Source organism: Rhea americana, unplaced genomic scaffold (genome assembly GCF_003343005.1).
Source record: "Rhea americana isolate MKP2758 unplaced genomic scaffold, rheAme1 scaffold_115, whole genome shotgun sequence".
Classification (NCBI taxonomy): Eukaryota; Metazoa; Chordata; class Aves; order Rheiformes; family Rheidae; genus Rhea; species Rhea americana.
In genome coordinates, this window is record NW_028185206.1 from 2,752,931 (window position 1) to 2,778,882 (window position 25,952).

At 36.9% G+C, this 25,952-nt stretch overlaps 1 protein-coding gene across 1 annotated transcript in view; it reads left to right on the plus strand.

Moving 5' to 3' along the window:
• Positions 1-25,498, plus strand: part of SLC44A1 (solute carrier family 44 member 1) — a 79,827-nt gene extending 54,329 nt beyond the window's left edge. The window contains exons 6-16 of the mRNA XM_085317913.1: positions 301-470; positions 2,375-2,464; positions 4,542-4,669; positions 5,582-5,768; positions 7,581-7,746; positions 10,386-10,542; positions 10,779-10,862; positions 12,364-12,501; positions 14,306-14,542; positions 16,096-16,176; positions 18,451-25,498. Coding sequence (XP_085174039.1) covers positions 301-470; positions 2,375-2,464; positions 4,542-4,669; positions 5,582-5,768; positions 7,581-7,746; positions 10,386-10,542; positions 10,779-10,862; positions 12,364-12,501; positions 14,306-14,542; positions 16,096-16,176; positions 18,451-18,474 — 1,462 coding nt within the window. The 3' untranslated portion in view covers positions 18,475-25,498. The remainder of the gene's footprint in view (positions 1-300; positions 471-2,374; positions 2,465-4,541; positions 4,670-5,581; positions 5,769-7,580; positions 7,747-10,385; positions 10,543-10,778; positions 10,863-12,363; positions 12,502-14,305; positions 14,543-16,095; positions 16,177-18,450) is intronic.
• The last annotated feature ends 454 nt before the right edge of the window (positions 25,499-25,952 follow it).

Genomic DNA, 25,952 nt, shown 5'->3' on the forward strand with positions numbered 1-25,952 from the left:
TGCTTAAGCTGAAATAGGAACATTAATTTTTTAATCCTTGCTGTTTCTTAAGAATGGGAGGGGTAATATCCTGTTGGAATGTGCACTCCACTGTCACAGGGTTACTTGTAAGAACTGCATCACATGTCATTATGATCATCCTCATTTCAACAGCACTTGTGCATTCGACACACAGTTCCTGGTTATGATGTTATGAGGGTGGAGTGGTTGCATCTATTCACCTTTCATTTGTGTGTTGATGTGGCATTTATATTAAGTAGGAGTAATTTTTTTTCTGATTTTTTTTTCTTGTGTCACCAGTGCACCTATTCCATTCTTCCATCGCTGTGCTCCTGTGAACATTTCCTGCTATGCCAAGTTTGCAGAGGCCCTGATCACCTTTGTCAGTGACAGTAGTGTCTTACACAGGCTGATTAGTGGAGTTATGACCAGCAAAGAGATTATAATGGGACTTTGCTTGTTATCACTAGGTAATTGTTTTTCTCATTATTAGCTATTTCGTAGTACTGCAATAGGAGACTGTTAACACCCTCTAAGCACAATATGAGCAGAATACATGTATAATAGCAATAAGCCCTTAGAAAACTATTCAGAATGTTTTTTTTATTTGACAGCTCAATTACTTTTTCAGGAGTAGTATAAATGTGCCTTCCTGGTTTTCCTCCTCTTCCCTGATCCGAGATAGAGGTTGTGAGCCAGATGAATAGGCATTAGTACTTTCAGCATACTTAACAGAGCATTCCCATTGTCCTCATGTTATTATAATATTTACATTGCCCTTATATAGTATTCATTCATCCTCTGCCAATCCTAATCCCTTTCCAAATAGAAAAGACTGGGCAAGAAGTGCACAGTAACATACTTTTCTAAGATGTTTTAACTGTTTGTTAAAGGGATTTTGGAGCTTTAAAAGGAAAATGAAGAAAGTTAGGTGCCTCTTCATGTTGTTTGTCCCGTCCCCACAAACTGGAATATAAAAGTTCAGACCTTTGAGAATCTTGGCTTTTTCTGAAGAGCAGGAAATTTTCAGCAGCACAGAGATGCTGCATGGTTATTACACTTGAGAAATGCTCGTTTCKGGACTATAGAGTGATAATTCATATCACTCATATTGCACTAAGCTGATGGGCTATTTTAATAAAGTCTTATGAATTAAGGTGGAACACCACTCACCCACATTAATTACTTTCCTAATAAGTTGATTTTATTCCTAAATATAAAACCTTTAATCTTAAAATAAAAGCTCCAGATACTAGCCATGTAGTTGAACAATCTGCAGTTTAGAAGAAAAGAAGGAAAACGCTGCAAAACTATTCCAGGAAAAGAAGACCTCTTGTTTTTAGTCTGCCTTTTTGTTATATTAAAAAAAAAAAAAAAGAGAGAGAGAGARAAAGAGAGAGAATAATAGATACCAGTTTAAAAAGGGTCAGACCATTGAATATCTTTTCAGCTCTAAGTAGTGAGCTGTTTAATCCTTTATACTGACAGCTGTAGTAATTTGATATGATGATTAAAAAAAAATAGAATCTGACAACTAGTGCCTGAATTAACAGTGCTACTGTTTGTTATTGCTAGAAGTTAGTACAGTATTCTACTTACAATGAATTTTAATTTGAAGGAGGAAAAAGTAYGATAGTTTTCACATTTCTTTTACATACTCCCACAGTTGAACAGAATATATTTTTAAACTAACTGCTAGATTGTGTGCCCGCTTCCAGTTGTTTTCATGTGGAAGTGTAACTGCTGTCCACGAATGTGTGCAAAAATGTGAATATGCATGCACACATGTACACACACGCACACATGCACTACATTTTAGTCATCTCACTTTGAAGAGGGGTTTTTAACATGCCGTTCTAGATGGCAGTAGAACTATGTCAAGAAAGCTTGTTACAAAACCCTCTGAATGTTGAAAATAAAGAACAAAGCTGTAATTTTTTTTGACTTTCACCAGTGTGTCATTTTGAAATACATAGACATCATACTGTCTGCACTTGTTTGGCAAGTGTATTTAACTGTTAGTTCTGCTCTGTTCCTCAGTAGGTGTGCTCATGTTACTAGACTCACAGTTCTGTCATGTCTTACTGTTTGTTTTGTCGTTGTCTAAATACACCTCTGTACATATGCATTATGTCTTTTATGTAATGTGCCATGTAAATGTGTTTATGCTCTTTTCTTTTAATTGACAGCACCAAAGCAGGATTTGTAGAAGTGTCTATTTTCCTATTTGAGCAGTGAGTTTGTTAGCCGCAGAAAATAAATATCTCTGCCTAAAAATTTCATTGAAAGGCAATTATCTAGTGTAGTGAGAATTGGAGAGTTCATTTCTCCTTGAAATAATTGCTCTGCTTATTTTATTTGTCTTTTTTTGCAGTGTTGTCCATGATTTTGATGGTTATAATCAGGTACATTTCAAGAGTACTTGTCTGGATTTTAACAATTCTTGTCATTCTGGGATCACTTGGTAAGTCTTGTTGTTCTCCCAGTTTTTGAGAACTCGTTTCTAATCTTTGTCCTCCTAATCCACAGGTCAGCTACATCCTGCACAGATGTAAGGACCTTGCCCTCMCTTCTTTCCTTTGAACCCCTTCAAGACATTGTTGAAAATAACACCTTATAACTGCCATCTTCTACCAGATTGTGTTTTGCTGCTTACTTAGATACTTGCTGCACCTCCTGCTTTGCAAGCAAACTTCCTCTCAGCCTAAATCACTGCAGTCCTTGTATGCAATACAGGGTATTCTTCACAGCTCTTGTAACAGAGGCTTAAACATGGCTTCTTAAATTCCTGCCTTCAGAATAAGTCAGCAGGCAAAGAATTTGTATGTGTTTGATGGCACAACAACCTACTGGGTGTACTCAAGCACACAAGATTCAGCTGGCACCTGTTGCTTGGACAGCCTCAGGGGAACTTAGGATGCTATGTAGATGTGTTAACCCTGACAGACAGATTAGCCCTGTCATCCATTTGAGTAGCTCCCTAAGCAGATCTGTTAAGGTCTGTTCTTGCAGTGAGGACCTATAGGTGGTTTTCTGTCATCACTAAATCAAATCCCCATATTTCCATGTGATCCAGGAAGTCCTTTATGACTTGGGATGTGTATGAAACGCAGTCAGCCATGATAGTTTTGTTACCCAAAATGATTCGGCTCCTGTGAAAGTAGATTTACTTCATCCTCATCATCTTTTATGTTTGTGAAACTAAAATTTTCTATTATTGATACTCAGTAACATGTCAAAAGGTATAGGCAGATAAGAGCAGGGAAGGAACGAAAATGGAATAATTAAATTAGGAAATACTTATAATTCGGTTCTCGCAATTCATTGCTGCACAGGCTGGAAAATATTCAGCAGACYAGCTACATTCTTTAGGATCACTTAGTTTTTGTGCTTATTGGTCATAAGATTTGTGATCAAAGAAGAACAGAAAAAACAGATTTTTTTCCCCCACTTATATTCTGTTCAGAAGTTGAATAACTGTGCTAATTGAAAGAGTTGAATGACTTGCCTTATTGCCATCTGTTATTTTCTGAAAAATCACGTCCATTACACAGACTGAATAAGARCATGTCTCTGTGAGACTTGCTGCTTATTCTGTACTAGCTGTTTGTTTAGGAGAGACCAAGGGTATCCTTGGTTCTAGATCTGATAGAAGTACCTTCCTCAAAGACTTATTTTCTTTAGAAAAGCTTATGCAGCTGATTGAGAAATACAACTGGAACAGAGAAGGGAACTCAAAATAGAAAAAGCTTGTCAAAGGRTGTGTTTAACTCACTGAGGAGTTGGAAACCAGTGTTTAAGAGAATTTCCATGTCTCGGAATGACAGACAGAAAATGAGAATGAAGTTCTGGCTATTCTAGGCACTAGAATTTCATAGCAGAGAATAGTAATTTGTAAAGTACTTCATTTTGTCCTCGTTGGCTTTCCATTAATGTTTTTCTAGTGCCTGAATGACATTTTCTTGATGACCTTCATCATCAAGGTTATGAACTTTATATGATGTTTTCTGCACTGTGGCTGCCCGTTCTCTTTTCCATTAGCCTTCTCAGGCATTGTAGCTTTTCCTTTTCTGTTTCTTCTGTTGTTTTGCATCCTTATCTAATGATTCCTCTCTCTCCCCTCCTAATTTCCCAAATACATTCTACCATACCATTTCATTCTTTTCTCCATCACCTTTTCTCCAGCCCCCCCCCCCTCCCTTTTTTAATCATCTGTTGCCTCTTATGGGAGCTGTAACCTTTTCTGGGACTCCTTATGGACTAGTCCTTTCTTCCACTTCACCCTAAAACAGAGAGGCAAAGAGCTACACATCTTTTAAATGGACTTACTGGGGTAAGGCTGTGAAAAGTGTCTGCCTAGGAGGAGAGCAAGAGAGGAGACCTAAGCACTTCTCCATCATCAGAAGTTCCTTTTGGGTTAGCCATCAGTGCCCTTGAGTATTCTATACCAGACTAGATTTAAAAGAAAGTGCTAAGTAGTGTGATTGTGTCCTGTAAAAGAAAAGAAATCTTTCATTTTTCTTCTTTACTCCAAAATGTAGGTGGTACAGGAGTCCTCTGGTGGCTCTATGCTAAGCAACGAGCATCTGCCAGCGCTGTTGAGACTCAAATAGCAAAAGACAATCTTCAGGCTCTTCTGATCTATGCCATTTCAGCAACAGTCTTCACGGTATGTTTTGTAATAATTACATTATTTTCCTGTTCTCTCTTACTGACTATCTCCATTTTTTTTTTAATTCAGGTGAAAGGTTTATATTGCACGTTGTGCTTTTGAAGAGTTTCTATTACGAACTGAGTTGCTGTGGGTGTTTTTTCTTTTTTAATTCCAAGCATTGTTCTGTAATACTTGTTTTTCTTTTGTCGGGAGAGAATTCCTGACCCTGCAGCTGCTCTGCATTATTCTAAAATGTCTACAGGGACATCTATGAATAGTTGCAGTGTTGGACCCCCAATCCACTTTAATTCACAAGATTTTTGTTAGATTTCTATTTTAGAGGTACTTCATCATTTCAATTTATTTAACAGTCGTTAGACTGTTCATACTTCTGAAATACTTCTGAAATACTGAAAACAGTTATTCCCCAAATTGTTCCACTTACAGAAAAATCATTGCAAACTTAAATACTGACAATACTGAAACAATTTAACTTCTTCTGGTCTCTTACTATGCCTTGTTTCAGAATCACTGACTTATTAAAAACTAACAATATTTAACTGATTTACCAGGCAAGTCCACCATACCTTGTCCAAAAATCAAAGGTAAACTATATTCCTGATTAAATCTTTGCAGTTCTCTTGATTTCATTCACCTGTACAACATAAGGGTGGAATCTGGCCTGGTCACTTCTATCTGAGATCACTTCCAAATAAGTTAGATTGGAATTTCCAGAAACAGAATTTGAAGAATAATTTATCATTGAAGAAGCTGATAGAAGATTTAAATTTTGATCTTGTAAGCTTATAAGTGTATCACCCACCAGAAGCATGTTAATTTGCTGTGTTTGAAAATTCTAGTTGCACAAAATTTTATCTTGCTTTTTTTCACTTCTTTAAAATGTCATTTCGAAACCTCTTCCTCTAGGTTATCTTGTTCTTGATCATGTTAGTTATGCGCAAACGAGTAGCTCTCACCATTGCCTTGTTCCACGTGGCTGGCAAGGTCTTCATTCACCTGCCACTGCTAGTCTTCCAGCCATTCTGGACATTCTTTGTGCTTATCCTGTTCTGGACGTACTGGATTACCGTCCTGCTTTTCCTTGGCACTACAGGTAAGCAGCTACCAGGCTTATTTTAAATTTCACTTTACTTTTGTAAGGTTTCAGATGGATTTGGTTAAAAAGCGTTGTTGAACCTCTGAAAAAACAAACAAAAATACTTTTGTGCCCAGTTTTCATCTGCTTCAGTGACTTCAGTGTATGTCTGGAAAGTTATCGAGCATTTGGGAGTCTGTATCCCGTTTATGTTACTTTGTGTCTTAGGACAGCTTTTTGATTTGATGTAAGTTGGCATGTTGATAACCACAGGAGTCCATTAATCTTAAAACTTCTGTAAGTTTTGCATATAATTCTCTCTGATTTTAGAAAAACAGATTAAGAACAGATAGTCTAATCTGAAGATAGAAGGTAGTGTATTTTCACAAGTTCACGTAGAGATAGAGACAAGTAATGAAAAGTCTCTTGACCGTCTCCCAAAACATAAATATACTAGAAGCAATTTTCAGTTGTTCGTAATTTACATGTCCTGTATTATTCCARTGTTTTTTGAGTTTATTAGTGAGATATTCTTTGCATGTTTTTTTCCCTAGTTGTTTGTACACTGTATTGTGAGAGCAGCCACCATTTTCTGAGTTTCTCCTTACTCTAGAGAGCCTGAAAGTTGAAAGGTCTCTGCCTGTGCTAAAGACCTGACAAGAGCTTCTAGAATTAGTCAATCCTGTTGGTTGAAATCTCAGTTATTTCAACAAGGAAATCTGGAAACTGCTTTTTAAAATGGGAGATAAGTGTTATTTTGCAGTAAGCTGTGGCCAGTAGAGATCATTATTCATTACTGAAACCTTAGAACTTTGAAATTATTAACTGCTAATCCAAAAGTAGCAATATTTTGGATCACAGAGCTATTTCATAGTAGTACAAAATAAATCTTTGGGAATTCTTGGCCCAAATTTTTAGCTAGGGGCAGAGGTAGTAGAATTCATGTGTTCTTGTTCTCATTACTTTAGCCTTGAAATTTTGGGTTTTGTTGCATGATGGGCTATATGTATTATCTAAGAAACAGCAAGTCCAAAAAATATTTGCCTTTGAAAATGACTGAAGTCCTGATTCCACATTTCAATTTGTGACTTAAGATCACTGCACAGAGACTAATTTAATTACTGAGATTAGATTGCTATGTGTATTTTAATAAAGAACTCTTGAATTGGCTTTGATTCTGCTAAGACTAATTAATGCTTTTAACTTTATATGAATTTAGTAGCTTCACTAATGTCAGTTAGACATAATCTTTGCACAAAAAGAGCCAGATCTTTTTAATCCAAGCCAGGAGAATCAAAAATGTGTACATTATCTAAAAATATGAAAAGAGGAAGCCTACAATTCTGAAGAGAAAAATAACTTGTTGACTAAAACAAAATTATTCTGATAGTTCAATTTATTTACAAGAAAATGTTATTTTTTATGTAAGTATGAAAGTATTTCTAAGAAGATAGAAGAGGTACTGCAATGCTAACTTGAAACAATGGTTTCAAAAAAAATCCTTTTATTTGGTTATAAGAATTCTTGCTACTTGTTGCTCATGGTTATTCTTGGAAATTTTAACTCTATGGCTTAAAATTAATAGAAATTTTGCTGGATTTTGAATATCCTCAATTTTTTTTTTTAATTGCCATTATTGTTTGTTCCAAAAACAGTATCTTAATTTTGAATAATTCGTGTGAGAGGAGTGTGGGTTAGTAGCAGCTGAAGTGGTTTCTCTGTAAATGGCTATGTACTACTAACTCTGTATGCTTCCTTCCTTCTGAGCTGATGAAAGAATAGGTGTTGAATAAGGACTTTTTCTTTTTTTTTACTTGGATTTATTCTTAGGTAGCCCTGTCCCGAATGAAGAAGGGTTTGTGGAATTTCGGATGGTAGGCGCTTTGAAATATATGTGGTGGTACCATGTGGTGGGGTTGATCTGGATCAGCGAGTTTATCCTAGCCTGTCAACAGATGACCGTAGCAGGGGCTGTTGTGACATACTATTTTACAAGGTAAGGACTTTGTAGACAGCTCTGTTGTGAGCAGCCTGGAAATGGAATCAGAAAAAATAATGAGGGACAGAGCTTTTAAGAGAAATAATTTTTACTTGGTAGCTAGAAAGCAATAGAATTGTATTAACTCTTTTAAAATCACATCAAGTCCTAAAGTCTGTTTTGCAGGTTATAGACTGTAGTATTGGTATTATGAACTTGCAGTCCTGTTTGCCTTGTAACCTCTGCACAACATAAAGACATGAATGATTGTCTACAGAAGTGGAAAGCCCCTGGAAGATCATCTTTTATAAAATAAATGCTGATAAGCTCTATAGAGATTAAAAAAATAACTGACAGCAATTGATTTTGAAAATTTTAATTACAAAATATTTAAGTTATTCACAGTGCTTCATTTATCTTTTTTTACATGAGATTAAGCTCTAATTAGATTTATTGTTTTCCCATAGATTCTAACAAGATCATTCACAAATATGCAAGTGATACAAAACATGTATGCATTAAAGCTCCGTATTTTTTTACTGTATTTGTGTCTCAAGTTGTGTTATCATGGTGTACTGAACGATGGCCTCTCCACATGTATCCATTAGCTTTTTGAGAGGGCTATGTTGATGATGTTAACGATTAAACAATGGCTCTGCCAATGTTAAAGCACAAGGATTTTGGCTTCACAGAGACATGAGACGATTTCAAAATCATAAGCTTTTCGAAATGAATGAATGCCAGCTTTTGGATTTTAAACTCTAAAATGCACAAATACTGTATTTTCAAATTTTTCATTAATATAGCTCAAAATTTATCTTCAAGTGAAAACTGAATTCTTGCTTTAGAGATTTAGGATCTGGAGGTTAGGGAAAAAAATGATATCCAGTGCTTTGTTAGTATTCCGTGAGAATAAATGGTACCTCAGTGATCTGTATTAGAACATTTTGGTATGTGACTTAGAGTTCCCGACAATATGTTTGATGAGAAAAGAAATCAAGTACACTGTCCTCTTACCTTTTTGTAAAAGCAAATTTTTAATGAAATTTCTCCAGATATAGACATTAGCAGTTCATGATACATTTTCTTAAAAAAAAAAAGTCATTATTGAGCAACTAGAAGATGACTTACAATTTTATTTCCAATGATCTCAAGTTTTTTTTTCAAATATTGTCAATGCAACTCTTCTGCATAAAGAGCATCATGAGTAGAGGACATTGACAAGATACAAATTCTTTTTTTAAATGACAAAATCCAGCAACCTTATTCTATTCTTGTCATGTGATTTTTAGTCTATTTAAAAATAGTGATTTTTAAGTAGATTTTTTAGATAGATCTTTTAAGTGCAGATATTTTTTCAAGTGCTTTATTCACACCACAGGTGTTTAATAAGTTTGTCACTGTTATGTGGATTACACTTGATTGCTTATATGTCTTAATCTCTTATATATATAACATACATAATATTGAAAGGATGTTTATCTATATCTCAACAGCATAGAGTTAATTTATTGCACAGACAGAAATTCTGTTGTTTCGTTAATGATATAGTCCTGCAGTGTAACGACTAAATGCATCAGTGAAGCTTTTAAAAGACATTACAGGAATATAATCTTGTAAGTAGTAAAAATAGACTGACTAAAGCATTAGAAAAATATGAAGTAGAAAGGATAATCTTGCACTGAAATTGGTAGCTTAGCAAGCTTTTTATCTCATGCTTCATCTGTAAATTTATGTATTTTCCATTACCTGAAGGTAAATGATTTTGCTTTTAACTGTACCTGTCCATCGTGCCTTAATGGGAGTTGTATTTTAAGTTAGTAAATATCCATTTCTCTCCATTGCTATTTCCTTGCTTTTTAAAAGCACAACCCTCCTTTGAAAATTGACTCAGTAAAAGAGGGAAAAGGCATTAATTTGGAGCTTTCCATTGTTTTGCCCATCAGCAGCTTTTCACATCAGATGTGATCAGGTTAGGTATAAAGAGATGTTTTACATATGCTTACCATCCATTCACCTCAGCAGGACGGGTTCCCCACAACTCAGATGATAACATATCTCAAGGTTTCACAGTATAAAGTCTACCTTTAGTTACATTTACTTGAAAAGGAGGAAGTCGTTGGGTTGCCCAGATGGAGAACTCAAGACTTGGTTAGACTTTATTGTGATTGTACCAAAGAAGGAGTAGAATTTGGCTTACTCCGCTTGGGCTTTTTCTTTTTTCTTTCATATATTTATTGTGATGTTCATATTTATAATAAAGGTCAGCCRTTCTTTAAATGTTGAATTGAACTGTTCTTTGCAAGAGAAATAGAGGTAGCTTGCTTGATAGAAAATACGAATACCAATTTTAAGAGGAATTTGCTTCAAGACTGTGTGAAACTGAATATGCATCTGACATAATTCAGTCACCTGCTAGTAAGAGTATCCTTAAGATCTACTGATCCTTATCCTTTTCCTATGATTGCATTAGAACTAAAATTGTGACTTGCACAGATGGGTCAGTGTTTTGTGTAGTATGAATAATATTCACTGAAAACTAGAATAAAGACTGGGAAATTTCTTTTGCCTGTTTGGTGAGGATTTTTGTCAGTTTCATCTGAGGTCGTTAAATCCATATTGACCATTCTACTTTGGTCTTTTTCTTTTTTCCACAGAGAGAAAAGGAATCTGCCATTTACTCCTATTCTGGCGTCTGTTAATCGCCTTATTTGTTACCACCTAGGAACAGTGGCAAAGGGGTCTTTCATTATCACACTAGTGAAGATACCACGAATGATTCTTATGTATATTCATACACAAATCAAGGGAAAAGTAAGAGAAATACATCTCATCTTTTAGTAAAATTCAAAGCTTGATATATTTACAGTTTAACCTTATTTCGTCTGTGTGGGAGACTTGAAGTCTGATTTTGGAAAATTTGGTCCTTAAAGGACTGTAGGACTGACAGGGACYGCATGAGTTACCAAAACAGAAAGGAGTATTGTTTCTTTAAGATCTTTTGTTTTGACTGTGTGTCTTTGTTATCCTGCATTTTGTGGCTGCCCTAGGAAAATGCCTGTGCTCGCTGTATGCTGAAAGCCTGCATCTGCTGCCTTTGGTGTCTAGAAAAGTGCCTGACCTACTTAAATCAGGTAAGATTTTCAATATTATAAGCTTTATGTAGAAGTCTGATATTATGTGTAATTCCCAGAATGCAGTTTGAGGCTGACACATAATGTATTGTACTTTGGAACTTGACTGATATGAATCAAGATACTTCGATCTTGTCTCCATTACTGAAATTACACTGCAAGTCACTACACTAGTGCTCATTTACAATACGACGATGAAAAATTGCCAGTATTCATTTTTGTGCATAATGTGTCTCAACATTATAACAGATTTGTTCAATGGTCAGAGATGTTCTGCATTATGCCCAGTCTGCCAGAGTACATCTGATTTTGAAAACGCATTTGCTGGGACATGACAGGGAACCTTTTCTAAGTGAAAGAGTTACAGTATTAATTGACACAGTGACTATTCAGACCGCCTTGTAGTAGATTTTTTATTAACCTGCATTTCCACCTGTGTTAAATACAGGTCCTGTAACAGCTTCTTCTACTGCTCAATCTTTTGCTTTTGGAGGTAGAAATAAATATTTTGTTCCTTAATATGTAATTTTGTAAACATAAACATTTGTTTACCCAGCCATCCTTAACAGGAATGCTTTTCTTCTGGTCAGGAGAAAGCCACTGTTTATAAAACCTTAAGATAGGGTTTTGGAAGTGACTTTGCCCAGTGAAGTGGAAAGGTTGTAAATCTTGCTATTGGCTGTATATAGTGTGTTTCTGTGTTTAGACTCCCTTTTAAGCCTCACCAAATCTTACCAACACTTCAAATTACTGAGAGAAAGCAAAGGCAGAAATGTTGGTATTCTGTTGGAGCCAAGGCTGAGGTTTGATATGTCAGCTAGAAATAGGATTTGCAGTAAAATCCAGAGAAAAATATATTGAAGCATCTGGAGATTATTTTACCTGACTTGTATGACTATTAAACTGCCTTATATATCTGGATTAATTTTTTCTAGCTACTTACTATTGTAATGTGACTGCTCACCTCCTACTCCTGCAGAAAAATTGCAAATTCTATTTTAATTAGTTTTTTGAAACAAACTTATTAATGTGTAAATGAAGAACAAGCAAGAAGAATTGTAACTGTACCTCATAGTCTTTTCTCAGATGAACCATACTGCTTGATTTAGCAGCTCTCAAGGGAATCTGCACTCATTAACATATCTTACTGTGTCATATGATAGTAGGTTGTATGTTTTTAAGTCATATGGCTTACTGTGACCATTCAAAAGACCATATTTATTCCTTTGCCCCCTACTTTGCCCCCTGCTCTTGGAGAATAAAAGCTTGTGAAGCTACTTTTAGAATACCACTCTTAACCTTTTTTAACCTGGTCGAGTTGATATTTCTCAAGTAGCTAAGTCTGTTATTAAATCTACTGTTGTGGAACAGAGCACTTGCTGTTTTGGAAGGGGTAAGTAGCTCTCTGAAGTCATCTCCTAATTGCTACTGAACAAAAATTTGGGAGTGTGAGGTCTGAAATGTCTGATCAATCTATAAGGCTTCCTTTTTCTTGTCTCAGAATGCATATACAGCCACAGCTATCAACAGTACCAACTTCTGCACCTCAGCAAAGGATGCCTTTGTTATTCTAGTGGAGAACGCTTTGCGAGTGGCTGCCATAAATACAGTGGGAGATTTCATGCTCTTCCTAGGAAAGGTATGTCTACTGTTAGGGACCTTGATATTTCAAAGCTATGTTTTGAGGTGGGGGGTTGTTTGTGTTTTCTGTGCATGTGTGTTTTTATTTGTGTTAGCAGCAAGCTTTCCKTGGTAATGGCTTGCATCTCAGATAAAAAATGCTTTCAGAATCCTCTCTCCTAACATGCAGTTTTATCACATCTAGTTGCATCCTATCAGGAAGGGGCCATCCAGGAAAGAGGAGGCTAAACAGATGATCTGCCTTTGTTAAGTAAAATTGATCAGAAAAGAGGAGCTTTAGATGTTGATAATTTTTAGAAAAAAATAAAACAAATTTTTGCATGTATTTTTAGAGAGTGAGGAGTCAAGTGACCAGAGGTCTGATTTTTTTAACTGGATCTGTAATTAAAAACTTTAAATTTTAAGGAAAGGAGACATTTCTTAGAAATTCTATTTAGTAAGGAATCTCCAAAGTTTCAAATAAATCTGACACATTATTGACAATACTGGACTTGAAGACAGTACAGGATCCTGCTCTAAAGAACTGTCAGCTCAGAGAACTAAGTTAAATTTAATTTGAGATCTAAAATGTGACTAAAGTAATTGTTGTGGTCAGTCAGCCTTTTCTGTCTCCAAAACTGATGGAGATGTACTTTAAGAAGTTCTTATTGTTCTTATCCAGTGAAGGATTTTCTGCTGAAGGAGGATTTACTGGAATACTTAATACCAATCCACCGAACCACCTGTTCTCAAGTATTTGGACACAACTTGGACTGAACAGTCTTCCTTACAACATTCATATACTTCTATTACATCAGACTACTGCAAGCTGAACTTCTGACCCAGTAATTAAGTCAATGAAATTTGAGGAGAAAGACACATCTAACAAAAATAAAAGTGGCTGGGAGATCATGAAACACATAGTGCAGAAACATATCCCTGAAAAGATGACTTTAAATTTGTTAGAGAAATTCAAGGGGTCAGAAGTGTTTAAATGAAGAGCGCAACATACCAAAAATAGTATCAGCTAAAAAGTGCTTAGGCTGCCAGTCTGGTTCTTCTACCAGTCCAAATCAGTATTTTCTTAATATATTAAAGCAGCAGCATTTTACATTTTGGTGGTTTAGTTTCTGTTTGTAATAAAAGGTTCAGAAAATGTTCAAAATATTGAGTGGTCATAGCAATTGTTTTAGTTTCTTTGTCATTCTGAAAGACCAAAATATTACTCAGTGAGACATCTGCTAGAGCCATAGACAGACATGCAGTAGTTCTAGGACATTACGCATCAATATGAAATGAAAGTGCCTTATGTTCATTTTCATCTACTTTCTCTGTATAGAGGTAAAAAGGTGATAACACAAGCTCAGAAGACATTCTAAGTTGTTTCCTCCAGCAAAATGAAAAATACCCTCTCCTTCTTCCCCAAACCCACAAAGCACAAGCTATGACACATTAGGTGGTTAGTGGGCTCTGGTTCTGAGGTTTTTATAATTGGCACTATAACACTAGAAGGATGACGGCATGATATAAACATAATTAGCTTTCAGGAGCTTTGAATTATGCCTCTTACACTGAAGATGTGTTTGAAATCAATCTGATATTCAAATGCTGGACCTTTGATAAAATCTCATTCACACAAAAGGATACAGGATGTTGAGGAGGTAAAGGTTTTGTTACCACAAGCATCTGCAACCCTCAGTTCTAGCCCTGGCAGAACAAGAGGTTCATAGGTTTAAGGAAAAAAAAAAGAAAAAAAAAGAAAAAAAAAAAGGCTTCTGACATTAGAGTTGTTCGTTAGAATTGTTTTCTGTTTTCTTCTTCAGGTTCTAATTGTCTGCAGTACAGGCTTGGCAGGGATTATGTTGCTGAATTACCAACAAGATTACACCATCTGGGTGCTGCCACTCATCATTGTCTGCCTCTTTGCATTCCTGGTTGCTCACTGCTTCCTTTCCATTTATGAAATGGTTGTTGATGTCCTCTTCTTATGTTTTGCTATTGATACAAAATACAATGACGGAAGCCCTGGGAGGGAATTCTACATGGATAAAGTTCTCATGGTAAGTTTCCCAATGCTCCCTGAAATCTAAGGATATGGTTCCATAAGCTGGATATTTTGAGAGCAGGATGAGCTTTCCAGCTGGCCAGAAGACTGTCATTTAGCTGGATTACCTTGCTGTTTTGTTAATGACTTGATATTAGCAAAGGGAGTAATCTTAGTATCAGGTAAGCAATGATGCCTCCCCCTTTTAGCACCACTGTTACTGGCTTCTATTCACTGGGTGTCAGATGAAGTGTCTTCTTACAGAATCATTACCATAGGTATCTTTTATTATAAATGACTTTTGGCCAGAAAGAAAGAAGGGAAACAAGGGAAAAGGATTTGTTTTTTTCACTTTCCCCTTGGGAAGAAGAAGAGAGCAAATAGTAGATTATTCTCCTCACTCGCAAACACATATAAATARTAATCACAGTAGTTTTTCTTCATTCAGAAAGACAGAGCCCCAAGCATGCTTCTCTTTGAAACCAGAGATTTTTACGTTCATCCTAGAGCTTTGGAGCCAGGATGTTGTGTGAAAGCCCTTTGCAGAATTCATTTCTTGGTGCCATTTTATCCCCTATTCTCTCTAATGAGATATCAATTCACTCTAGTCAGATATCAAAATATAAAATTCTGCTCCTGAGGCTGTAATTAGGCTGACAGTTTGTTGGTGATTTTGTTATTTTCTTGATTTTTTTTTCTATTTTAAGTGGCAACCACGGAAGATGTCCCTGTGAAATGTACCCCTAGATGCATAGGCTAGAAGAAAACTCTTACAACTTCTTAAATTTTTTCATCTTATTGTTGGAAAAGTATCTCAAGAATTTAAATGTAAAATTCTGGTAAAATACTACAGAAACCAGAATATATAATAAAGAAAATCCTAGCTGATTAGTTGTGTTTTAGCACAGAATAACAGTAAAATAAAGCAGCCTGTCTAGAAAGACAGCATAGGTTAATCATGAAAGCACTGCAGGTTTCTTTAGTCAATAGGAGAGATCACAAAACAATGTCAGCCTAAAATTTATTGAAACTTGTTCCAGAATGCTTGCCTTTAAGAGAAGGAAAAATAAAAGGCAAAAGCAGAATTAGCACTTTTGTTAATCTTTTAGCAGAAGAATATATAATTAATTTGTTGTTCAGATCTGAAAAAAATTAAGAGGGCACATTCAGAGAAGTTAGAGAAATCAACAATGTTTTGCAAGTAGTTAACTCCCAAGTTCTTCTGTTTAATGGTGTTCTAACATTCCACACTGTTCACAGGATGGATGCAGTAACTGGGATCTTTGTTTTTTGACAGTCACACTCTTACCTCTTCCCATAAAGGAGAGTATTGTGTGGTAAATGTGAAACTTCTAACAGTACTTAACACACAAATCTATCTGGCTTCCAGTTCTTCAGAATTAGATGAGGGAGACTCTTATGGCTATCTTTTGATATTTTGTGGAGAAGTCTGACCAAAAGAAGGGGGAGAAGCATGTTCACATTTGTGTTCACAAGTTGCATCTTTAAATTTTGTATCTTTTGTATCTAGAGCAGATGTTTGCATATTACTTTATTACTGTTTTTCAGGAGTTTGTGGAGAACAGTAGAAAATCTATGAAAGAAGCTGGCCGAGGAGGTGGAGCTGAGGGCAGAGAGCTAAAACCAATGGTAGGTGCAGATGAGGAGGTGGCGATCCTCCAAGAGTTTCACTTTTACTTCCTCTCCCTCTTTGTCTTTACTGACTGCACTTCTTCAGGAGAAGTTTTTGTTCTCTGTATCACTCAAGATGTTCTGCTTTTTCTGTTTGTGAGCTTGCCTATCACCTGGATGGCAGAGTTTTTGTCACAGCTGAGACCATCTCCTGTAAAAGTAAGATGAAAGGAACTGTGTCATATAAAACAAAAACAGTGTCATTTCATTAGGATTAGTAGTGCATGCTRGGTGATATACACACCCAGCCCCCACTGTTGAGCACTCTCAAAATAAGATGACTCTGGAATTCATTAGTCTATTCTGGCTTTAATCCTCTCTACAGTGCTGAACTAAACAGTTCTTGCTCATCTTGCATTCAGTATGAGAGCCTGAAGAACGCTACTAAATGCATCCATTGTTGCAAAGTAGGACCAGGCATTTAAGCACTTACCAAATTATTTTATACAGTGCCAAAGGCTTGGATACAGTGATTCCTTTCAACCTGCTTAAATGTCATTTCTCCCAGTTGTTTGTTTTTATTGCCAACTACTTATGTTGCTTGTCTGTTGTGTGCTCTTTCCATCTCACACTGTCCGAAACAGAGACAGTGAACAATGCATCATTTATGCTTCTGCAGCCTGTTTTACTTATGATGTGCCTGTAAGGAAGGCATTGCATGTCTGAGTAGCTTGAAATAAGGAACAGCTGTAAATGGTGCAGATAATACAGTTATCAAGATAGGAGAATGAGTTCGGAAGGTAGAGAACTGAGAGCATATGATGAGAAGCCAAGCTGGGCAAGCTATGATTTGTCATTGTGCAATATGACTGTGTAAAATAAAATAGTATTTTGTCATTAATTTCTCAGAATATTTGGGGCTTAACTCAGTTCCTTAACAAGTGGACAGATTTTTTTTTTAACTCRTGGAATCCATATGTATGCTAATAGTGTGTGTGTGTGTGTATACATATATATATATACACAGATTTTTTTTAAAATGAGGTATGTGAAGCTATGTTGCATGAGCACCTTTTTACCTAGCTGGAATGAGTTTCTGGTCTAGAATCAATAGATGTTTAGCTTTGTGTGTTTTGCTATCCATTACGTAACATACCAGTCTCTAGATCTGCTTATGCCTAAGTGCTGCTGTGTTTTTAAATTTTAAAAACTAGTTCTATACTCACTTACTGTTTCCTTCAGAGAGTAATTCTAATTGAACGAGACATTAGTGCTGGGATTTTCCAAGTGGTTTAAGCATTAAGCATTATAAATGTAAAGCTGTGTTTAGGATGATTGAGAATTGGGTTTGCACATCCTCTAGTGATAGGCTCAAAAAATSTTACCCCAAAATTTTATCTCAACTTCTAATTCAGACTGTTTGTTTACCTTAAGTGGTTTCCACCCATGCTTTCTTCAGAGCAAGCACAGACTGCTATCGAAGCTTTTGTTCTTGGCTGCCTAAAACTTGTATATTAAAATATTTATCCACCCCACTTGCAAAAAGACAAACCAAGCAATTGCAAGTCAGGGGTCTTTTTGTTYTTTTAGAAACTTGGCTCTAAGCACTTAACCTTGGCAATGACTGGAAGTCCTCCTAGGACTGCTGAAGGATGCTGAGCCCTTGGGACTCTCAGCCTGACATACTCATATGCGGACATACAGTTCTGCTCATTTGATAGTCATCTTTAGAGCTGATGAGCGTTATTTTCTCAAGTGGTCTTTAGTTTGGGGGTTTTCATTTCCCACTGTATAAGGTCTGAAATTTTGGGACCTTCTTCCTGACAAGAATAGGATGCAATGGAGGTAGTGGTAATTCTGTGTGTGCAATTTCCAATACCTTTCCTGAAGCACTGATAAAAGTTTCTCTTACTATCAAAATAGGASCATCCATAAGTATATTCTGCAATAGTGGTGCCTCAAAATTAGGTGTCTCAGGATTAAACAAAACTCTTTTTCAAAAAAGTGAGTCTGTATTGTTTTGCCTCAGTTTCTCTAAACATTGATATTTCTTAGGCATGGCAACATGATCCAAAAGTGAAATTCCCAAAATACAACTGTACTTTAAATAGGTATTAATAGCAAAAGTGAGGAACCACTTAGGACCTCTTGTCTCCAAAGAGACTGTCAAGACATAGGAAAAGAAAATCTTTCACACTACTCTTTTTTACAATTTCCAGTGACCTTTTGACTCATTTTCTCCTTATCCTTTGGCATTTGTCTAAGACTGTACTGTATGACTTTGTTTTCTAGGCCTCTGGAGCAAGTTCATCTTGAAACTAGCCAGCCATTATGGAACCCATTGACATTCCAAAACAGTATATATATACATATATACATAAAAACATACATATATATATATATATATTAAAAAAACAGCCAAAATCAGAGAAAAGGAACAGGGATTTAATACTTTTTTTAACAATTATTTTTGTGAAACATGTACTCTTTTCATACGGGTGGCTTTTACAAGCAGCTTTATCATTGTTCCTTTTCTTTTTTTTTAATTACTCATTGTGGTCATGGAAATGTTGATTCGTATCTGCTTGATATTTTACAATCTGGAGGAGATATCATTGTAAAGATCTTAAACAATGATTGGTTTTAGAGAATCAAATACCAGATTTCCCATGAAACTGCAAATGTGCTGAGAATTTTGCTTGTTTGATTTGTTTAAATTTACATTAAATTCAGGACAGTTCTGAGTAAAAGCTTAAAATTAAATCAAATTTAGATTTTCAAAAGGTGGTTTCAGTGAGAGTTAATTCAATATTAACTGATTTGTAAGCAGACATTTTACCTTGCAGGCCTGGTGGGACACAGTGGGAGACGTGTAGTTTTGTTTCGGTGTCAGATATCACAATAACCAACTCCTCAGGTATTCAGATATGTGGGAGCCCTTGCTAATGGAAACTAGAAAATGAGGAAGGATGAGKTTTTTTATGCATTTTTTTCCTGTTTTACCTTACTTTTTCCTCTCCCCCCCTCCTCTGACTTCAGTAGGTACCTTTGCACTTCGGCAGTGCTCCTTCGAAGGGTATACATTTTCCATATGAGTTGAACTAACAGATTATTAAAGCTCAGTCTTAGCCATACTCATGATTAATTCATGACWAGATGTCAGGATACTGGGGATGGAAAGAGAAATGAACTCTCTTATTGTACAAAAAAGTACTGTATATGCTTTATTTCATCCAATGCTGGAGAGCTTTGGGAGGTAGAAGGGGCCATTCCTTGTCTTTTTTTTCATCCATATTTGTAAGTACTGTAGCAGATGGGTAAAATAGTAAGGGACAGAGAAACATTTCTTCGTAAGTGTCACTGCCGGAATATTTACCTAACATTATCACGTAACCACAGTGGGAGCATGCTCCTTTTTTTATTTTTAGATATTTATGTTTATTTTCACTCTGGAAGCTCACCAGATATGAATGCTAATATTCAGTTGTTCAGTGTATTGTAATGGTAAATGCTTAAAAGTGTATTTGCTAAGAACTCATGATCTGTCTATGCTATATACTCCTTTTGTTAAAATTTTTTTAAGAAAATTATTTTTGTTAAAGTTAATATTTCAAAGCAGAATTTTTAAACCTCCTGCACTAAATATAAGCTCTGTACAGATAATGCCTCAATAATTTGATCACTCCATTCAAGAAAATATTTTGAAAGAGAGAAGCCCTTTTACAGAAGCCTTGCGAATAAAGTGGAGAGGTATGTCTCGGTAGAGAAATTTACCACTCACGTAATCAAGGTGTAATAAGTGGTTCTTTATGTGCTTCCTTTCAGAGACCAGACTTTTAAACTGCTGATGAAGGGATTTTTTTTTATCATGTAACTAATCAGTGCTGTTAACTTTTGGGGATAGTGAAATATTTCACTTTTGCTTCTGTAAGTAATTTGAAACTTAAACTTATTCAGGTTTCTTTCAGTAAGTCAGTTGAGAGGACTTACTCTTTTCATATTACAGAAACTGTATGAAAAATAATGAAAATTAAAAAAAAAATACATTTATAAGTGATAGCTAAGGGGAAAGCAAGAATAATTAAGATCTAATCCTTAAAGTCCTTAGGCACTTGTTAACTGAACCATGTCCATAGTTCTACTGACATGAGGAGAGCTGTCTGGAACTTAGGCAAATTGTGTATAAGTTATATATCTGTTTAAGTGTTAACTGGACTAGAACTTCAACCTAGGATTTAAACGGGAGCGCTGATGGGGCTTCTCAATGCAGATTAGCTGTTAGGCTACCTAGAAGAAGAACTGGAACAGCCAATTTGTGGAGAGAATGAATTTTTGCTGTACCAGTGGCCCAAAGTGCATTGGCCACTGAACCCTGAACATTTGTGCAAATCAGTGGGGTTTGGCAAAAGAAAATAAAAACTGGCTCAGAAGAATCCTAGGAATAGGATTTCAAGGCTAAGAGACTTACAACATACCCGGTTGCTCTGGAGAAACTGTAGTTTCCATCTGATTTGGAAGTTTGGAGATTATTGGAAGTTATTGAAGCTTTGGATTCTGTTCACTTTTGACATCATATTTCTGCCATGACATGTTCCACAGGTTTGTACTCTCTGCTCACTGGAAATCCTGCGTGGGGGCTTTTCTCTTAATTCATAACAGGACTGCAACTGGAAACAAATTTTGTATTTTTGTATGACTTGACTGTGCACCAATTTTATAACAGTTTATCCTGTTTTACAAATAAATTTGTTTTATTTACAGGGTGTTTAAAAGATACAGACAACACTTTTCTATGGGTAGCTGTAATGTTTGAGTGCTATATCTATATCATTATGAAATTTTTAATAAAATCTTGTGCACTGTTCTTGCGCATATACCTGGCATGTAGAACTTGTCAGTTGCAAAGTGACCATGCCAAAATGCATTACATCCTCATGCAAGGCTTTCTAGTGGCCCTTTAAAGCTTTTGGATGCTCCTTGAAGCTTATTTGCAACAAAACTACAAGCTGCCCTCCTCCAGCCCTGTCTTGTGCAAGGGGATAAGTAGAAAATTGAACTCCAAAGATAACTTTTCAGGACAAATTTAGACAATGCTTTCCTTTCCTTCACTAGTGGGGATAGTAGAAAAGGAGAGCCCTTTGAATGTAAATCCCTGGTTGGCAGTACAGGTGCTGTGGGCTGCCRGTGGTGGTGGACTAAATATTCTACATGCCAGCTGTTTTTCTCTGCTAGTACATGAATTGCATTGTGAGAAACTGACTGGAGAGTAATGCTGATTCTGCATTGGGAATGACATTGCAGAGGGAGTAGATGAGACAGCTAAGGTAGAGAAATCATCTCTTGGGAAGGTACACTGACCCAAGCACTGCTTGAGGGCTAGTGATTCAGGCTGGATAATTCGGTTTTTAAAAAAACGATGAGCCAAGGTGATTACTAGTTCCTGCAGACGGTTTGAATCGTAGTCTCCAGTCAGTTACACTTTAAAGGAAAACAAATGCACAATTTTTAAAATTCTCAGATTTTGTATTTCTATTTTGTCCTCCGCTTTATTTGTAAGCTGAACAGATCTTTATTGTTTCTTTCAGCCCTTGAGATTCTTTATCCCTCTTATAGCTCTCATTTCTATATTGCTTTCTCAGCAAAGAAGTGCCAAGTGGCAGAGCATCAGCTCTCCTTTTTCGCACTGATCTTAGGACATGCCACATATCCTGAATCATTGCCTCAGGAAGGCAATTACCTGGGCTGAATGGTAAAGGGAGAAGATGCTGAGCTCAGGTTTGGAGTGCTTTTTGTTGCTGTTTTTTGTATGACATCACCCCCATCATTGTGCTTGCTGTGATCAGGAGTGCAGACCCCCATTTCTACAAATATTTTCTGCACTGCTCCACAGATAGACTAAGCACATCCAACGGCCAGAAACAAGACTGAGCTTTATGTGTGGCCTTAACTTGGCATAGTAACTCGAGGAGTTTTTGCATTAGGAAAGTGTGACCCAGAAGGGAGAATTTAAAGGAGAAAACCCAGTTACAGGCCCAGTTATCCAGCAGCTAATCCAAGAGTCATTCCCCACATTTCCTTACAGTACCTTCTCAGGGTGGTTACTTTTTTTTTTCTGAAAGGGCTTTTCCTACAGCAAGCAATTAGCCTGCTCCAGTGCTCCCTTTCAGGGAGCAGGCAAGGTATGCTGGCTCTTACTCTTTCAGCAGAAAATGGGGATGCAAAGCAGAGACAAGCTCTGCTTGAATCAGCCAGTATTTGAGACAACATATTTAACGTGCCCTCATGACATGCACTTTAGTGGTTTGCTATGAATAGTTACAATGTATTCTGTGAATGTACCTTATGAAATCAGAATAAAATGCATGTAGCAGAAATATATACTCATAATCACGAAGCAGTGATCATTTGTTTCTTAATGCATATTACATGTTGTATTGAATATGGCACAGTCATTTAAGAATTATTGAGTAAGGTTTAAAAGTAAATACCAGTAAGCACTCTTGTTTTTAAAACTATGGCTTTGCTTGTACAGATATTGTTTTCTAAATCTCAGATCCGTTGCTTCCTGAACAACTTGGTAGTGTTGCATTATCACCACAGAAATCTTACGTTGTCTTTATGGGGAAAAAAAAATCTATTCCCCAGAACAAAACCCAAAATACCTGTTTGAAGCATTGCTTGGTTCTTAGGGGTGACAGAAGTCTACTCTAAATATTTAAGTTCTATTTCAGCCATTTCACTTCCATTGTTATTTCCAGCACATAACAAGAGAGATCATGGAGATTAGTAAATATGTATTTCTTGTGCTCTGTAGCAAATACTGATTTCCAAGATTTTTTTTTATATTTGGAGAGATCAGAGAAGAGATGAAACTTGTCTCTTGTGATGTAGGTGTCATGTATGGAAGGCAGAATTTCTATTCTAGGACAAAGCTGTGATGTGTCTTGGAGTGTTTGCAAGCTGATGCCATCAAGCCAAAGCTCTTCAGTGATGGTAGAATTATGAAAGTATTTCTAGGAACAACAAGTCACATGAATCCTTCTGAAAACATCTATTTGGAAATTAAGCTACCTGGCATCCATTTGGGAGAGGTCAGCTAGAACTAGCAGAAAACTAGCAAACGCCGTCAAATCCTACTCATCTGACTCACTGCAGCAGTCAAGTAATGTGTGAATAGGCTGAGCAGGATTTGATATTTTAAGTGTTTGGTACCTTTTTACAGAAACGTGGGACTTACCTTACAACCAAAGTCGCCAGGGTTAAGAGCAAAAGCACTAGTTAGCTTTAGCAGAACTAGACTAATTTTGATATATTTAAAGATAACTTTAGCCTCTCTACATGTGTAATAAAGCACATTGGCAAGCTAAATGGCTGCCATTCCTCAAGTGGCTGCTCCTCTCCTCTCTGACTTGAGTAAAATGTGGACAGGTATTTCAGAAAGATTTTATGAGATTAGGATGCTGAATACTCCTGAAATCTAGCAGAAGTTGGGAGCTGACTTGAGTTCCTATGAAAGTCTTAGTTTTTAACCCTGAAGTAAAAACTGCATGTGTGCCAGTGTTGGTTTTGGGATGGGTCCCTGCTAAGCATAAAAAGGCTTCTCCTTTAGAGAAACAGTGCAGCAGATGATGAGATTGTCAGCAGTTTCCCTTGTCCCACTCAGACTAGCAGTTGCAACAGTAAAAACAGGTGATTACAAAAGACTGGCTCCCATCATTGACAGGTACAGAACTTAGCTTTTCTCCAGGTGTAAGCAGTAGAGTCTTTCCTTGAAAATCTGTCAAAAGAGAAACAGCTGAGGTTAGCCTTGTTCTCTAGGAATCAGGCAGTTCCTCAGTTCCCCCACATTCCTTCTGATCAGCAAGGTTAAGCACACTCCTACAGGTGAGTGGGAGATGTAGTATGGRATTTGACATGAACAGAATCAACAGTGTCATTGGGGATGTGAGGCCTTAGGGAAGGAGAGTAGGGGAGGTCTTCACTTCTAGTCCCTCTTGTTTGCTTTACAGCTAGGATCTCACAAAGCTAATCTGAAGGATACTGGTTTAAAGTGACTGCAAAAATTCCTCTTTACCACTTTAAAATAAGTTTTTGTGAGGTCCTTGCTATTACTCTACTTTGGCTGAAATGTTAATTTGAATCCTACTGCTGTTTTGGCAGTCAGACATGCAGCTGTGTTTGGAGGCTAGAAACTTGGATGCACTGGTGAAAAACAATGCATCTCTTACTTGTTTCAAAACCAGAACTGTATGCAGCAGCTCAGGATATAGTCCTAAGAGGGGAGGTGGGAAGGCAAAAGTAGAAAGATAGAGAAGAGGTGAGTCATCATGCAGCTGTATGCGCTCTTTGCAAAAGGCCCTTCGCTGCCTGATTCAGTGCTTGAGGAACTACTGATTAGTAGCTGCCAACACCAACCACTGCCCTAGGCTACTGCCTTTCATATCACACTGTGTGAAAGGACCCTGGGTCTCACCTGCTCCCAGGCACTTTATAAGCTGCGCTATACTGCCATCTATTGCTGCATGCTCTCAGCAGTGCAGCAAGTCTGCCTTAGTCCCSTCTTCTCCCCAAGAAAAGTGGCTGGACCTTGGGGGAGAGAGGGAGTAAAAAGCAAACAGGTTGTTTGTTTCTTATGTAGGCCAGAAATGGACTGCCAGAAGCTGACTGGAGCCATGCAGAACATGGTTTCACAAAATTACATTACACAAAATCTTCCTAGCGGTTAAGAAATTTCATATTCCATTTCGCTGACATCTCACAGCCATATCCACTGTGTTCTGCTTTCATTTTGCTCTGAAGTTTCAAAGCAAGAAAGAAGGTGTGATCCTCTACTTATAGGAAAGAATTATTTTTATACTGTAGGATTGTGTTGCTGATTAAACTTACTACACTAGGGAGGAAGGAGAGTCTTCTGAATAGATTATAAAGGCTTGGCTATAGCTCGAATAATACTTGCATTGTCATAGTCCATCAAAGCATCATGTGGAAACAAGTTTTTCATCTTTCACTTCTAACAGAGCAGGCAACCCCCTGGACTGGGTGAGTGATTTAAATTAATCGAGATCAATTAACAAGTGCTCCTTTTTCCAGTGGACTGCCACCTCCTTTTAGAATGGGAAGACTAAATGTGACACTGTTTATTGTTGTCTGAGAACTTGAAATGTTTTATACTGTAAGCTGTGAATGTGGGAAGAGAAGGGAAGTTAACAGTGCTGATCTAATCTTAGATTTTCTGTGTAAACTGACATTGTGCCAGATTACTGATGCAAAGCTGTATTTTAGTCTAAGAAATGTATAGATTTTTTAATGTATCAAAATAAAGGTTTTTTAATAAGAAGTATATTTGTCTCTTCTGTATGGACTAGTAAGCCCTGCCCTTCTGCTTATGAATAGTATCTCATATCTCTGAGAGGAAAGCAGAGTCCAGATCTTTGCTTGAGCTTTGCTTTGGTCTGTGCCAGCCTGGCTGTAGCTGAGAAGCTACAGTAGCACTGGGCATGACTGTTTGGGTCTTTCACTGTCCAGATKCCAAGAAAAGCACTGTGGTGCTAACACTTTGCTAAGTAACCACTCTGTTGGAAGGTCAATCCCATGCAGACTAGGTTACTAAGCCTTTACAATAGAAGTGGAGGTGGCCATCACACACACTGGTTCCGCAGTTCATACCCASGATTCAGGACTATCATCGGGACTGTTACAGCTATTCAGACCAGACTGGGCACTAACATGGGCTTTGCCTTTTAGAGAGATGGTTTAGGGAGGAATGCAGAGGAGGGAAGAACGAGGGCTCTCCC